The sequence below is a fragment of the Salvia miltiorrhiza genome, chromosome 4 (genome assembly GCF_028751815.1).
Source record: "Salvia miltiorrhiza cultivar Shanhuang (shh) chromosome 4, IMPLAD_Smil_shh, whole genome shotgun sequence".
Lineage (NCBI taxonomy): Eukaryota > Viridiplantae > Streptophyta > Magnoliopsida > Lamiales > Lamiaceae > Salvia > Salvia miltiorrhiza.
In genome coordinates this window covers 26,433,843-26,450,408 of record NC_080390.1, presented here as the reverse complement: position 1 = coordinate 26,450,408, position 16,566 = coordinate 26,433,843, and the positions used below count along the sequence as shown (strand labels likewise).

The 16,566-nt window shown below is 33.4% G+C and overlaps 1 protein-coding gene across 1 annotated transcript; it reads left to right on the top strand.

Moving 5' to 3' along the window:
- The first annotated feature begins 2,533 nt into the window (after positions 1 to 2,533).
- On the top strand, positions 2,534 to 15,799 carry LOC131020022 (probable LRR receptor-like serine/threonine-protein kinase At1g56140). Its single transcript, XM_057948651.1, has 23 exons — positions 2,534 to 2,776; positions 5,860 to 6,043; positions 6,492 to 6,563; positions 7,130 to 7,201; positions 7,523 to 7,594; positions 7,729 to 7,800; positions 8,440 to 8,511; positions 8,602 to 8,673; positions 8,792 to 8,863; positions 8,954 to 9,028; positions 9,104 to 9,175; positions 9,267 to 9,332; positions 9,413 to 9,478; positions 9,603 to 9,668; positions 9,765 to 9,812; positions 9,910 to 9,974; positions 10,275 to 10,651; positions 10,921 to 11,119; positions 11,210 to 11,374; positions 11,763 to 11,881; positions 12,608 to 13,050; positions 14,028 to 14,178; positions 15,226 to 15,799. The coding sequence occupies exons 1-23, from the start codon at positions 2,647 to 2,649 to the stop codon at positions 15,622 to 15,624; spliced, it is 3,129 nt and encodes a 1,042-aa protein (XP_057804634.1). The 5' UTR covers positions 2,534 to 2,646; the 3' UTR covers positions 15,625 to 15,799.
- The last annotated feature ends 767 nt before the right edge of the window (positions 15,800 to 16,566 follow it).

The following is a 16,566-nucleotide window of genomic DNA, read 5'->3' as shown; positions in this document are numbered from 1 at the left end:
GCCCTAGATACCCAATTCACCACATACCCCAAGCTATTCCCGCCGCCAAGCTCTTCGCACTCGATACAAACATCACAGGCAACGACGGCCCCATTGCCTTCCTCTACCGCCAGAGCATCCACGGCAAGGAGAAGCCACGTCACCCCCTCACCCTCTCTCTCGCCCCATGTCGTTTCTGAAATCAGGAGAAGTCACGGCCGTTAGGAGAAGCCACAGCCACCGCCTCTGAAATTCCTGGACCAGCAATAGCAAATAGCCGCCGCCGCCTATCCCTCATCTCCCTCGACTTCTCAGTCAGACGGTGGCAGCGAGGCTATGCCGACCGCCTATGTTCCCTTACTTCATCTCTCAATTTCCCCTCAGAAATCCCAGATCCCCAAATCTAGACACCAAGGTTCCCGTCAACTCTCTCCCCTCTGAACTCCGGACGAGCAACAGAAAATAGCCACCGGCGGTGGTGGCGGTAGGGGGCGGCGACGGCGGGTGGGGGGAGGGGAAATTAGAGTTTGGGGTTGGGGGAAAGGCAGGGATGATGGAGGGTTTTTTTTTTGTCTTTTTAAAAAAAAATCACATGTCATAAATGTGCCACCGTGTCAATTCCGGCTGCTATTGTGTCAATTCCGACTGTCACCTTGTCAGTTCCGGCGTCGAAGTAAGAAAAAATCGATCACCAAACTAAAATCAGACATAAAAAAGGTTATGGATTTAGAAGCCACTTTTTTCAAAATTGGTGCAAAAATCAAATACTTTAATACGTTATGGATTTACAGGCAATTAGACCAATAAAATAAAATAAAATAAATATAAAAAACTTAAAGAAAATATTATATTAGACCAATAAAATAAAATAAAATAAAATAAATATAAAAAACTTAAAGAAAATATTATATGTTCGACATTAAGAAAAAACTTATTTGTTCTAAATTTAGTTTGATTATTTTTACCCCAAATTAAAGATTTTGTCATAACCTTTTATTTAAGATGTATATTGAGTATTTTTTTTCATAAATCAAATATCACGATTTTTAAGAATCAAGTGGTAAAATAACATTATTTGGGGATATGATATTTTCATATGTAAGATAATTATATTGCACATATTTTTTTATTCATGAAAAATATTCAATATACATCTTAAATTAATGATTATAACAAAAACTTTAATTTAATATAACTTTTCTAAAAATAAATTTGAAACAAATAATGTGTATTTAAAATTACAAAAATATTTTTCTCTTTCCTCTTTCATCTATCATATTTTCGCAACTTAATTTTTGTCATATATTTTCTCTCTTCTCTATTCTCTCTTTACATTCTAAAAGATTGTCCTTATTTTGCCATCAATTTGATAGGAAAGAGGTTTTTGAGCAATTGAGTAACATCCCTGGTTTGTCACTGAATGACAAATTCGATCCTCGCAGATAAGGTTGAATGTCTTGAGATTTTCATGGAAGAGGCTAGACCACAGTATGTGATGAATTTCTCTAATCTAAGAACAAATAGACAGTAGGATCTTGTTTCATTACTTAGGCAATTGCTATTCATTTTGTTGTTGTGCCGATTTTTTTGTACTACATATTTGATGTCGTGGCTTGTTTTTGAAAATATGAATATTGGCAAATGATATATATTTTCTGCATCAAATTTTGTATCCCATTGCGTGGCTATACCTGCTGATGTATTATGGTGTTTGCTTGTGATTTATTCGAATTCGTGTTTATTAGTTTTTGAAAATTAGCCAAATCTTGGTGTTGCACTCTGAAAATTTTGACTTTTAATACTTGTGAAGTCATATATATCTTGTTTCGTTAGTTGTATGATTATTTCATTACTATTTTTTCTTTGTTTATAATTACAGTAGCTATAAGCCAAGTCCTTATGTTGGTTTAGTGTTGATATTCCATGAGTTATGGTTTGTAAAATGCTGGGGGCCAAAGCTAATGCAACGTGGTATCAGCCGTAATTAAATTCTTGCAAATAACTTTAAGTCGGTGAATATCCACCCTAAAAAAAAAAAAATATTATGCATTCCGTGAATTTCATATAATTAGGGACATAGTAACATGGCATCATCTTAGCTATTGCATCAAAAGGGGAAGAATTGGGAAACCATTTTCTAAAGTTTTCCAATATCATAATCCTTATACTCAAGCTATTACATGGGAAATCACGTTTGGCTATGTCAAGTATGGTAGAATACATGAGGACATATCTAGATTGCCAAACACTTGGATAACCCATGATGCCTAATTGCCTATTAATTCAATTTGGTCCACCCAAATGTTACATAATCTACTTGTCATAATTTACCCCACTACTCCCCTCCCCAAGAAAAAATATATTAACAAAAATATTAATTGGTGTTTTGTGATATGTACACTAGATCAAGAAAGTGATGATTAAAATACATGTTTTTGTCAACTTGATTGTATAGTCAATTTTTGCAATGGAATGTGAGCTGCGTCTCTGTCAGCCACCATCTATGTTGAAGAAAAGTCGAAAAATGCGTTTTCACATACATCTCATGATTACACGTACAATATTTAAAATACTGCCATCTAATCTTCCCACACACAAACACGCACCCCCTTCTTCTCAAAGAGTTAGTCCTTGCCTCTTCGAATATTTGAAACAATCATTTCTCATATGGCGGCGGCACCACCACCTATCCGGTGGCGGCTGGCGGTTTTCTTGGTTGTGTTCGCCTCTACCCACGTGGTGCAAAATGGGCAAGCTCAAACTACAACCGGAAACGCCACCACTGATCCATCTGAAGGTGATCTCTCTCTCTCTCTCTCTCATGTTTTATACTCCATATATGACTCTTTTTTTTTTTAAATGGTACACCTTTGCTCCCTTTTTCCTTTTTTGCCGAAGAATTAAGTTGGTGTAAATCGGTTTTGAGCGAAACATATGATAAAAAAAAGAGGATAAATAAAGATGGGCTTTGATTAGTGATTTTTGAGTTGTCGAACAATTTGTCCATTTGAAGACATCCAAACAATGAAAATTTTATGCATTAACATAAAGGTTTAAAGTTGGGATTTGATAGTGGGTAGCTGATGGTAGTGCTTGGGATTGCTTGAGGTTGGAAGAATAATTACATCTCGTTTAATTGGGAATCAAGGCGAAATCTCTCGGTTTTGAAGTAAGATTTTCTATTAGGACTTTTTAGTACTTAATTAGCGTTAGATTGAATCTTCAACTGGATTTTAATCATCAATATAACTTAATAGCGAATACACTATACATCATAATACACCAAAAAATGTGCCTCATGAATGAATTGCGTGTCTATATTAGTGAATTAGAATGATAGGTTGCCTTTGTACTTGTGTTAATACTATTTTCCAACTTTTTACTCCCTGCTTCGTCCATGATAGTTGCCATATTTTTGCCTTTTTCATTTGTCACAATAAGTGTGATTTTTTTTTATGACATATAGCCTTATATTTTATTCATATGGTATTTCCAAAAAATTATTTCACAAACCATTTATTAATTATTTAGTAAATAAATGTTAGTGATTTTTTTTATACACATTTTATAATATTTTCTTACCACTTGTATCCTCCAATTCACATCACATGTATCCTGGATGAAGTGAGTATACATTTTCATTTGGGCTAACAATTTGTTCCTGACATAGTTCTAATTAATTCTTTGTTTAACGTAGTACTATATAATTGAGACTATTTTAGCTAGAGCCGCAGTAGTTTCACATGGCCTCTAATATTCGAAAAAAGAACCTAAAACCACACAACCCCTTTGTTTTTATGGAACGCATCTCGAGAGCACGCTCCACAATATTATCCAAATTACTAAAGTGTAATTCTTAAAAAAAAGTTGAAGTGTAGAAATTGAAAATAAATAGTAGTAGTAGTTTTAGGACTAAACCGAAAATAATACATTAAAAATGGCAGGACTAATTAAACCAAAATTAATTGCAAGATTGACTTTGCTAGATTTCCGTGCTACATAAATTAATTAAACCCATAAATATTTACCAAAAATATTCTTAAAATAGATGTTGAAACTTGAACCAGTCAATTCAATCCAGAGTGGTATTGATTTTGTGGTAGTTGTCAACTTGTGTCATTTTCTTCGAGGACGAAAAATTGCAACTTTTCTCCTTCAATGATGATCTCAGATCTTATCTTTGCGTTCTCTTTAATTATCCCTTTTGATTTCGTTGAATATTAAATTTTATTTAGTCAAAATCCGATTTCATACTATCTACTTTCTTCGGATTAGTTTATATATTTTGAAGAAGAGAGAGAAAGTGGGCTGGTGTGGCCCAAAATAATAGCCCAAAACATGAAAAATCGCATGTAGATTGTAGAGTTAGTTTATTATTTTCAAATCATCGAAATGTATATTTAATTCAATATTCCTAGGTCCTAAGGGTGCCTCCAACAACGGGTAAAAATTTCAGTTTCCAGAATTGAGAAAAAGAAAACTGGTTTCGAATAAAAACGGAGAAACTAGTTCCGAACTGGAACCAGTTTCTGCTGACAGAGCGGGTCCCAGGCGCGGCCCATTTGCTGATTTCATCCAAATAGTGGCGGGTCCCATTCCTTCAATGGCCTATTTTCAGCCGAATATTGGTGTTCCAATTTTCTTTGTTTTGCTTTTTTTTTTTCCTTTGAATATGTACGTTAGGTAAAATAGATATGTTACTTTATAAATTCAAAATGGATATGTTACTTTATAGATGGTATATATATATATATATATATATATATATACATATATATATATATATATATATTGCTTTGTTGAATCACTTGTAGTAAAAATTGAGGGGGCCATCCGCTTCAAAAAAAAATTGAGGGGGGCATATGTATAATTCAAATTTTTGGAATTATAAAGTTATTTTATTTTATTATATTAGATAATTTAAATATATAATTAAAATATGTAAATAATATACAAATTATAATTGAAATAAAATTAATGTATATATAGATATATAAATAGAGTATGTATTATAGTGGGATCCTTCAAAAGTAAGAAATTGGTTTATTGTCGGAGGAGATGTAAGAAAAAAAGTAGATGAGTTTCTAAATTTGATGGGGCACTTATAAAACTGAAAATTGAGTTTATGATTGGAGGCATCATAATGTTTTCTAATAGTACTATTTTTTTGTCAAATTCAAATCTCACGCTGAATTTTAATATTCTTTTGTCTTATTTCCCTCAAATTTATCATAATTAGATTTGCGCGGATGACTAGGACTAAATTTGCAATGAATTGGAGCATAAATGCTAAATTTTTAAAATTCTATAATTAATTATTTTCAGATTTTAAGTTATGAAGATTTATGGTGTATTTATGAATTTGTTGACTAAATTCAGGATGTGGGGTTCTAATCCTAGTTATAAGCAAAAAAATTATTTTTTAAATTTATAATTTGTTACCACGAATTCATAATGGACTAGATGCACAATTACAAAAGTATTTACATTAACAATCAATATATTTTCATACTGAAACATGCTATTCAATTTTCTAGCTTTTTTTATTATTATTTATTTGAAATCTTGTAGTATTAGTTTTGTCATAATCTTCTTATTTGTTATTAATCCAAATTAGTTTTTCTTCCTCAATTAATCATTTAGACAATATTTAGTATAAAAACTTTGATTGCGAAAAGCTCGTTTAGTGAAACTTGTTAACAGAATGAGTCGAAACTAGCTTTAGCTTAATTCCACTTAACTCGTCTTATTTCATCTTACTTGTTTACTTTCCCAATTCTACTGAATGTGCAATATTTATGTAAAATTTAGAATATGATAAATATTAATTCAATATAATGTTAATAAATGGAAGCATAAACTTGTTATATTGATTTGCAGCAAGAGCTCTAAACCGCATGTTTGAGAGATGGGGAATTTCAGCGACGAATAATTGGAACATTAGCGGCGAGCTATGCAGCGGCGTTGCCACTAATGCAACTGATGTTGAAACCAATAATATTAATCCCTCCATTAAGTGTGACTGCTCCTACGACAATAACTCTATTTGCCATATTATTCTTTTGTAAGTCCCCATCATTAATTCATGCAACAATTTTTTTTAGTTAATTATGTTTTTATTTCAAAAACTTTGAACTTTCGAAAATGTTTGATTTATGCATAATCCGACAATACAATAATGAGTCATCTTGCTAAAATCTGCATTGTTCAATATGAAATTTTAGAAAGAAAAAAAAAAAAAACTCGTAAAGATCCAATTAAGAATTGGACGAGGTGCATTATGTAAGGCGGATATAAGTTAAACTTTTTCCAATTAAAGTTAAGAATTTTTTAAATAAAAAGGTAAGGTGAATTTTTTTTTAAATGTAAAAAATTGGGGACATAAACTATAATTACTCTTTTCTTTCTACAATTTCGTCTCTAACTTTTTCACATATACACATAATTAATGTCCTTAATTATTTGTTTAGTTGAAGTGATGTGGTGGCATTGGTGTACTAATTATTTTGCAGGCGAGTATACGCGATGAACGTTGTTGGTCCGCTGCCTGATGAACTCTGGAACTTCACTTATCTCACTAATCTGTATGATTTATTCCCAAATCCGCGCTTGCATGTTTATTATTATTCCATGATTTACAATATATGACAACTTCTTCTGGGCGTTATTTATTTTATATACCTATTATAAAAGAGTTTGTTTTACAAAATTTGGTTTACATATATTCTTATTATGCATTAATATTAAGGGTAATAATGTAATACAATATATTAACTTGTATCTATTTAATAAAAGTGTATAGTTCCTTATTACTTACTCCGTATTTTAATTTCTAAAGATAGTTAATAACTTAATATTTATAGGCTTTATATATTTGATAGAATCAAATAAGAAAATCTATCTATCTACAGTTCTTCATAATTGTGATATGATTTATTTATTTTTTACGTGTAAATATATTATGTAAATTTAATATTTTTATGTGTATCCTACGTAAGTTCCTATTGTAAACAAAAGAACGGTTAATTGACATATTTGTGATTACTCTCAAAATTGAATTTGAGGCAAATCACTTGCAACTACTAATGACATTTTTTTAATATGTTGTTGGATCCCTTTATTGTTTTATTGAAAACACATTATATGTCAGGAACTTGGCCCAAAACTATTTGACAGGTCCGATTCCAGCTGCCGTCGGAAATCTCACTCGCATGCAGTACTTGTATGCCACCTTTATTTTCCCTTCTTATTTTCTTAATTTTCTCATTTTAAATTCATTAATTCTCTCCTTTTTGTTTTTTTTCTTTTTGATCGGGCAAAGTCATGTTAGATGTTAGTAGTTAGTTCCCCATCCACTCCAAGAACCACCTTATCTCTCCCATTCACCAAATCCACCTTATATCTCCAATCTCCAATTCGAGGGATCGAACCCGGGTCACTTCATTTAAGTGAGGACCTGGTGGCCAGTGGGCTAAGCCCCCTGGTTCATTAATTCTCTCCTACAACTACAAATATATAGATATTGATTTATTTATATTATTAGGTCCTTCGGCATAAATGCATTATCAGGGACGATTCCAAGGGAACTTGGACTGCTCACCGACCTAAGATCCTTGTGAGTTCCCTTTTTTGCTTCAAATTTGTTTTTGCTCTTTTATGTATGCTCAAATGCTCAATACTATATTCTAACTTATAATTTTTTTTTAATTCTACTTACTTGTTTGAAGGATTGAAATTAACTGTGTGCAGGTCCTTTGGCACTAACAATTTCTCTGGCCCTTTACCATCTGAGCTCGGGAGCTTAACACGATTAACACAAATGTAATTCATTACCCTTTCAATCTTTTCATTTCATCTATTATGCTTCACTTTAGAGTTTATTACAATTTATAGTATGAACTTTCAGTGAATTTTATTTTATTTTTTGTATGTTATGCATTTCGACAAATTATTTGATTATGATCTCTTTAAAAAATTTCGGCCCCAAAAATGGATTTTTCAGCCTAATGCCTTGCTGTTTTGGACGATCGATTGAGGGGAGACATTGACTTCACATCATTGGTTGCCATTTTACGAATTGCATGTTTCTCCTCAGTCGATCGTCCAAAACATCAAGCCATTTGGCCAAAAAAATCCACTTTTGCCCCCCCAGAAAATTTGAAATGGGCTATATAATCAAATAAGTTCTCAAAATTGAGAGCGCATGTAAGTCAAAGTTGAGGCTATAAATTGAAATTTGCGGAAAGTTCAAACTATAAACTATAATTAACCCTTCCCTTTATTTCTTTGATAATACTGCAGTAGTATTTTTATATAATTGACAAATGTTGACCTTAGTCACCTTAACTAGAGTAACCCTTAATCTTGTTTTGGTTTTGGTTTAATTTGAAACCACAGATTTTGTTGATCAGAATATAGAATGTCTGTGCTAAACTTCCCTCATTATATTTTTCTTTCCAGATACATTAATAGTGCTGGAGTTAGTGGTCCAATACCTCCAACATTCGCAAATCTACGCAACATGGAGACAGTGTAAGACCACTATAAATGTTTTTCTATGTAAACAAACAAATTGTGATATAAACATTCAATGATTAATTAATGTGAAGTTTGGGGTTTCAGATGGGCATCGGACAATGGATTCACGGGGCAGATACCTGACTTCATCGGAAACTGGATTAATCTTGCTCAACTGTGAGTAGAAATTTCATAATATTTTTCTTGTTTATATATATCCTACTATTTTGGAATGTGAGTGCATGGATTTGCAAAAAAAGAAATATTCTTAGCTTCATTTGGTATGTATTTATAGGAGGTTTCAAGGGAATTCATTTGAAGGTCCAATACCAGCATCTTTTTCAAATTTAAGCTCGTTGATTGACTTGTAAGTGTTATCCACATTTTCATTTTTTATGTTCATTTTTCTTGATTATGAGGAAGCTAACCTTCCTGGCCAAATGGTACATATTTTTAGGAGGATAAGTGATGTATCTAATAATGGTAGCTCGTCGCTCAACTTCCTCAGAAACATGACCTCTCTCTCGACCTTGTAAGAAGTCGTAGATCATCTAAATAAAAGTAATGTGAATTTTAACTGAAGAGTCGGAGCTCTAATATTTGGCAGAGTGTTGAGGAACAACAATATTTCTGGTAGCATACCTTCTTTTCTTGAGGGATTTCGGAGTTTGACACTTCTGTAAGTGTATATATATTCCTTGCCATAACTACTGTGAATGGGATTTCATTTGAAGACGACAATAAATATTCTAATTCTATATATGTTTCAGGGATTTGAGCTTCAACAATTTGAATGGCACAGTTCCAGGGTTCATTTTCAATCAGATCACTAACATGTAACTTTCCAGCATATTATCATGTTTAATTTCCAAATAAAATAAAGCTACTAAGTAATTTCATGTTTTCCGATCTCCAGATTTCTTGGTAGTAACAAGTTAACTGGTGGACTACCGTCGCAGAAGAGTCCATCACTCAGGAACATGTATGTTTTTTTGTTTCTTTTCTAATTCAATATTTACGTTAGTAGAAACAAAAGTTGATGTTGTCATAAAATCTATCAAATGTATCTTTTATTAATAGCTGCACTTTTGTTTATTTGCTTCTAGAGATTTATCATACAACCAACTATCGGGGAGTTTCCCATCTTGGATTGGTGAACAGAACTTACAACTGTAAGATAGAAGTAGAACAAACACATAAATACATATTTATGTCTTGTGTCATTCTTGATTTCCTCTTAATTACATCAAAATCTTTATTTTGTGTAGTAATGTGGTTTCCAACAACTTCACCCTTGAAGGTTCAAACACTACCAGGTGCTTTTCAAGGCATTCGAGTTCTTATTTGGTTTTGCTTGTTTTTACCTATCTGTTTCTCGTATACACATATAATTGATCTGCTTCTTCCTTGTAGTGCTTTACCTTCTGGTTTGGAATGTCTTCAGAGGAATTTCCCTTGCGGTCGAGGGCAGCCTATATGTACGTAGTAACATTAATAAAGAGGTTATTTGACTAGCTTATAAGTTCCTTAAAACAACTTATAAACTCTTGAAAACTTTTTGCCAAAATAAGTTTCGATATTTTACAAAAATAGTTTTACTTTCATTTCTCTTCAATTTTATGCCTCTAACTAGGATTTCATCTCTTTAGCACACAATTATCCTTTAGCTTATGCATTTAATTATTCAAATATTTTGACAACTTAGAAGTTCTTGAGACATTAATTACATTTTATAAGCTCTTGAAATATTTTATAAAATTGTTGGAGTTTATATGCAGATTCAAGATTTGCAGTGAATTGTGGTGGGCGGAGTATTACATCTAATGATGGGACGGAGTACGAAGCAGACAGTGAGGCTCTTGGTCCGGCAACGCATTACGTGAGCTCTACGCGCAGATGGGCGGTTAGCAACGCGGGTTTTCCTGTTGACAACATTGCGCCCGAATACATTAGCTTGTCTGCATCTCAGTTCACCAACACTTTGGACTCGGAGTTGTTCCAAAATGTTCGTCTGTCAGCTGGGGATCTGAGATATTACGGCTTAGGACTGGAAAATGGTAACTACACTGTGAGGCTCCAGTTTGCAGAGACGATCAACCCTGCTGCTAGGACTTGGCAGAGTGTTCAAAGGCGTGTTTTTGACATATACATCCAGGTTGCCAATGCATTTAATTCATTTATATTGGGTAATTAATTGCTTCTATTATACGAACTTTATCGATTTTGCATTCTTTCTCCGACCAAGTACACGAACTTTCAGTTAATTTGAGTTTTCGCATGGTTATCAATTTTCGGCAAATTAATGTCATTGTGACTAGTTGAAGTGGCGTAGACATCCAACTATATCAGTTGTTTAAGTCACATAGACATTTCAGACATGTCGAAATCATCAAAATTGAGATATTTATGATGACATAAAACCAGGGGAGTTTGGCGGAGAAGGACTTCGATTTGCAGAGAGAGAGTGGAAGGGTTCCTCTAAGAGCTGTGACAAGGGACTTCACCGCAGAGGTAGTCCAAAACTATATGGAAATCCATCTGTTTTGGGCGGGAAAAGGGACCTGCTGTGTACCTGCTCAAGCTGTATATGGACCTTTAGTTTCCGCAATTAGTGCAACACCAAGTATGTCAAAATTCATTGTTTTTCATCATGCAAATTTATTAATTTTTCCTTTCCATCACTTAATTAATTGCTTTTCTTTTGAATAATCAGATTTCACTCCAAGCGTTTCGAATAATCCTCCTGGTGGCAAAAAGAACCGGACCGGTCTGATTGTGGGCATCGTTGTTCCAATTTCAGTTGCAGCTTTGCTTTTCATATTTGCACTTTGTTATGTATCAAAAAGGAGAAAACGGCAAAAGAACCTTCAGGATGAAGGTAAGATCGTTGGTGCCAATCTTCATCTTTTTTCTACTTGTTTCATTAGTTGCCTAGATAAACATTGTCTGCGAGTAGGGTAAATGTAGTTTATGATTCAAACTTTCGATTATGTTTTAAAGTCTCCAACTTCGTATAAAATTTCTATCTTTTGCCCATGTCAAATGAAGTAGTATATGAATGGACTCAATTTGGATTAATGGTTTGGGCAATACGAGGATGAATACCAAGTAGGAACCCATTTTGCCACCATACTGAAACTTTTGTTTACTACATCAAACCGAAACGTCTTAGTTCCTTTTATATTCCACCGGTTTTAGGTTAATTATATCTTCAAAATTTAATGATTGGACTAAAATCTTGTCTTTTTCTTTGTTGGGATTTACAGCGTTTCTGGGGATCGATGCCCAAACTTACACATTCAGCTATGCTGAACTTCGAGCTGCTACTGATGACTTCAATCCTTCTAATAAGCTCGGAGAGGGAGGATTTGGACCTGTGTACAAGGTATCATATTACTCAACATTCATTACTTAGAGTTAATATATGAAAGCTATTTTCATATTGTAAAGATAATATGAAGATTAAAATAGTCATTTTTCGACTTAATGTACTGTTTTCCCTTAATTAACAAATTCAAGATTAAATTCACTAACAAACACATTCTTGATTTTTAATTGCCCAAATTAAAGAGCAATTCACAACAAAACTCATTCTTAGTCATGAGTGGTTAGTTTTAAATTTTAGGAATAGTAACATGTGAATTATTGAACTTTGATCAAATTATGATTTCGCACACCAACTTAAAAATTTGCCTGACAAGTACGAAACTTTTAATTTTGTTGGATTTTATTGATGAGGCCGGATGCCAGTCCAATTTTGTCCTCGTATTCAAATCAATTTTAGTCGATTTTAATTCGTCAAGTGCAGTTTTAGTCGAAAAAAGACGTATTGGTACGTAGTGTCGGGCGATTTGGGATTTTGGATTTTCAGTCGGCAATGTCAGCATTAAATTGGGTCAGAATCTCACTTGTTAGCAAAGGTCAGACGAAATTAAATGTTTTAGTAATTTTAAGACAGATTTTAAATTGGTTTGCAAAACTAAAAACTGATCAAAGTTAAGTAATTTACATCCCTTGTTTTCCACTCTTGTTTTTCTTAACAAATTGAGGTGAGAAGAAGATATATATAGGAATTTGTTGTTGATTTGATTTGATTTGATTTGAGAAACAGGGAAAACTCGGGGATGGAAGACTAGTTGCAGTGAAACAACTGTCTGTGGCATCACATCAAGGGAAGAGCCAGTTTGTGGCTGAGATCGCTACTATATCAGCCGTGCAGCATCGCAATCTTGTGAAACTGTACGGCTGCTGCATTGAGGGAGAGAAGCGCCTCCTCGTCTACGAATATCTGGAGAACAAGAGCCTCGATCAAGTGCTATTTGGAAACGGAACAGTGCATCTCGACTGGAAGACACGTTCCGACATATGCATGGGGGTAGCGAGGGGTCTGGCTTACCTTCACGAGGAATCTCGCGTTCGGATTGTTCACAGAGACGTCAAGGCTAGCAACATCCTGCTCGACTCCGATCTCGTCCCTAAACTCTCAGATTTCGGCTTGGCCAAATTGTATGACGACAAGAAGACTCATATCAGCACCAGAGTTGCAGGCACAATGTAAGTTATTATAACACTCACATTTCTGCTTACTCTTTGGATGCAAATTTATTAGGGAGCCTTCTCTTTGATGGAAATTAAAAGGGTAGAAAATATATATTTTCATCTTAATTCTACTATTTTCACATATTCTTTTAAGGTGGATAATTTTCCAAGGTATAGGGTCATTTTCTTCCTTTTTTTCATTTCAATTCATGATAATATTATCATGGGGTATGGAGAACATAAGATTAAAAAAAATGAGTGCTAAATTTTTTTCATCTTTTCCCGCCGTTTGTTATGATAAATTTGTAACCGAAGATAACACACCCTATAAGAAAAGGATATACAAGAAAAAACGGGAAATTTTATCACATTTTAATTTAGTGGTCCCCATTATTTTTTTGTCCGGTGTTCTTTAAAGGTGTGTTCTCTTTGATTGATAAATTTATCATAAAAAAATAAGGGATAATAAAAAATTCTCTTTTGGAATGTTTTTCAGTCATTTCCTACAAAAGAGAATTTTCATCATTTTTCATTAATTCTTTTCACTCCAAAAAGTGATAATATTAACCCCCTTTTTGGTGTGAAAATATTATCCATTCTTAAAATGACGAATGAGAAAGGGTAAAATTCTTTTTTGTAGAAAATGAGGGAAAAGAAAGAGAATTTTTTTTATCCCTCTTTTTTCCATAATAAAATTATCAATCATAGAGAACACACCTTAAGTTGAAAAAATATAAAAAATATTATCACATCAATACTTAAGGTTTATCATGAATTAGAGTGAAAATAAAAGAAAACAAGTTAGCATGGAAATTCACCTACATAATATGTAAAAATATACTATAATTTCCACTCTTTTCCATCAAAGAGAACATGTTACACATTTATATAATACTTTTTTTTTTGTGGATTTATCACATTTATATACTTAGTTAAACCTTTTTCCCATTTGTAGATAATTGATTTTGTTTTTTTATCATGAGTTGGTGCAGTGGGTATCTAGCACCGGAATATGCCATGCGTGGGCATCTCACTGAGAAGGCTGATGTCTTCAGCTTCGGTGTCGTAGCTTTGGAGATCGTCAGTGGAAGGCTCAATTCCGACTCCACTTTGGAAGAGGAGAGGATATATCTTCTTGAATGGGTACGTATTTCTCTAATATCATCTTAACGAGGCAAATATTTATTAAGTAGATTAATAAAATAATAAAGATAAAATTAGTCACTAATAAAAAAAGATACTTAAATAAAAGGGGTTTTGGCAAATCACCACCTTTTTAATTTTTGCAATTTCGTCCCCCCAATTTTTTTCGGTCGTTGGATTGTTGAATTAGAGTTTACGTGGATTTGTTCGCCACATAATATTCATGTTACGAAGTTGTTTTCTATAAAATTGATGAATATTGAAAATTATGTTGCAAACACATGATACAATCTCTTTATAATTTGGAGAAAAAATTAATTGAAATTGTGCGAAACGACGCCATTTAAGCTTCACAAAAACGGCGCTGTCTTTACTAATCCACGAAAGCTCCAATTCAATACTCTAGCGACCGAAAAAAAAAAATAGGAAACGAAATTGCAAAAATTGAAAAGGTGGTGATTTAATACGCCACACTTCAAAAATCGCGTTAAAATTGCAAACTCCAAATAGTTCGTGATTTTATTTGTCAAAACTCCTATATAAAAATAGCAACTCCTACTATTCTACCCCTAGTTCAAGACCAAGCATAGGTTTAGTATTGATATCACCAGTGTAAAGCAAAACACTATTTTAAACCAAAAAGTGGTTATTTTTATACTTTCTTTTAGTATCTTTGTAGGTATTTTTACTTTAAATCAAAAAGGGGTTCTTTTTTTTGTATTATTCCTTTTTTGTATAACTATTTTTAAACTTTATTATGATAAGGACTTTTTTTATATATGAACTTAATATTAAGTTGCTAAATTGTCTCAACCTTTCAAAAATACTAATATGCATGGTATATTCGATTTGTATCAAATCCATGGAACACATAATATACTCATACACATACAATTCCAGCATTACACATCGTCTTCCAAGTGCACATAATATAGGGATACTAAATTTTGATAACGAGTCCAAAATGTCCGGTTAGAATCACATTATTTGCCCCAACTCATGTAACTCCACTAAGAAGTAGTGGTTGGTTTGTAATGAATGGATCAGGCTTGGAATCTCCATGAAAACAACAAGGAAATCGAGCTGGTGGACCCGACACTACATGAATACGACGTCGATGATGTGAGAAGAATCATCGACGTCGCCCTCCTATGCACGCAGGCATCCCCGGGGTTACGGCCGATGATGTCGCGCGTCGTGGCTATGCTTTCCGGCGACATTGAAGTGGCGTCCGTTACTACACGGCCAGGATATCTCACTGATTGGGCGTTTAGTGATGCAACTACTTTCATCAGTACCAACACTGCTAGCTCAACGTCTGATGCCAATGTTCGTGTCGGTTCCACGACTACGACGACGGCTGCAACGACGGATATTGCAGCTTACTCACCCCTTGCTGATCCTAGTCAACCCATGCTTCATGAGATCATTGGTGAGGGCAGATAATTCATTACTTCATCTCCATTTTTATGTATATTTTCAATGCTTATTGTTTATTTTTGTATGATTTGTTTTCATTTGTGTGCATATGCGCCAGAGATGATGAACACTCAAAATTGTTGCTATTGTACATACTTTTTTCTTAGTGAAGCAGAGGAGTTTTTCCCTCTTCCTTCCGTCAGACGAATTGTTTTTCATCAATTATTACGAAAGAGTTGCAATTAGTGTCTACATTTTCTCTTTGGATCGTCTTTCTAAAACTGAACGTGGACTCCACCACTTTTTATCTTTTTACTCCGTCTTTTCCTAAATTCTATTCCTTTTATGTAAAAAATAAAAGTGGCTCCACCACTTTTCTTCATTTTACACTTTAATCATTATCACTTAAATTTTTGTGCAAAAAAAAAACCATTTGTTATGGGATAGAGGAAATAATATATTAGAATATTGATTTTGGTATTGTAAGAATAACTGAGATTAAAAAGATAAAATATACAATATTTAAAATATTAGCAATATATTATCGCAATTAAACAGTGCAATACTAAACATAGAGCAAGCAGAGTATCATTTCAAGAGACCAAATTAACGAAAACACAACTAGTAATCTAATTATTGGTGTAAATTCGGGGCGGGTCAGGTACCCTACCCGTAAATTGCGAGTACCTATAACACACAAAATCCCTTAGATATGCTACCCTTACCCGTTCCACATGCAAGTACCCGAATACCCACTGCAGGTATTCAGGTACCGAATACTTAGACTTATTTGAATCCTTACAGATGAGGATTTTTTTTACTCAAAAATTGTGGATACTCGACCAGCAAAATGACAGTACCAGCATTTTTAATTATGAAGGCACAATATAATCATATAAATTAATTAGATTTAATTTTAAAAAATAAAATAATTATATAAATTTTGTAATAAAACAAAAATAAATAAAT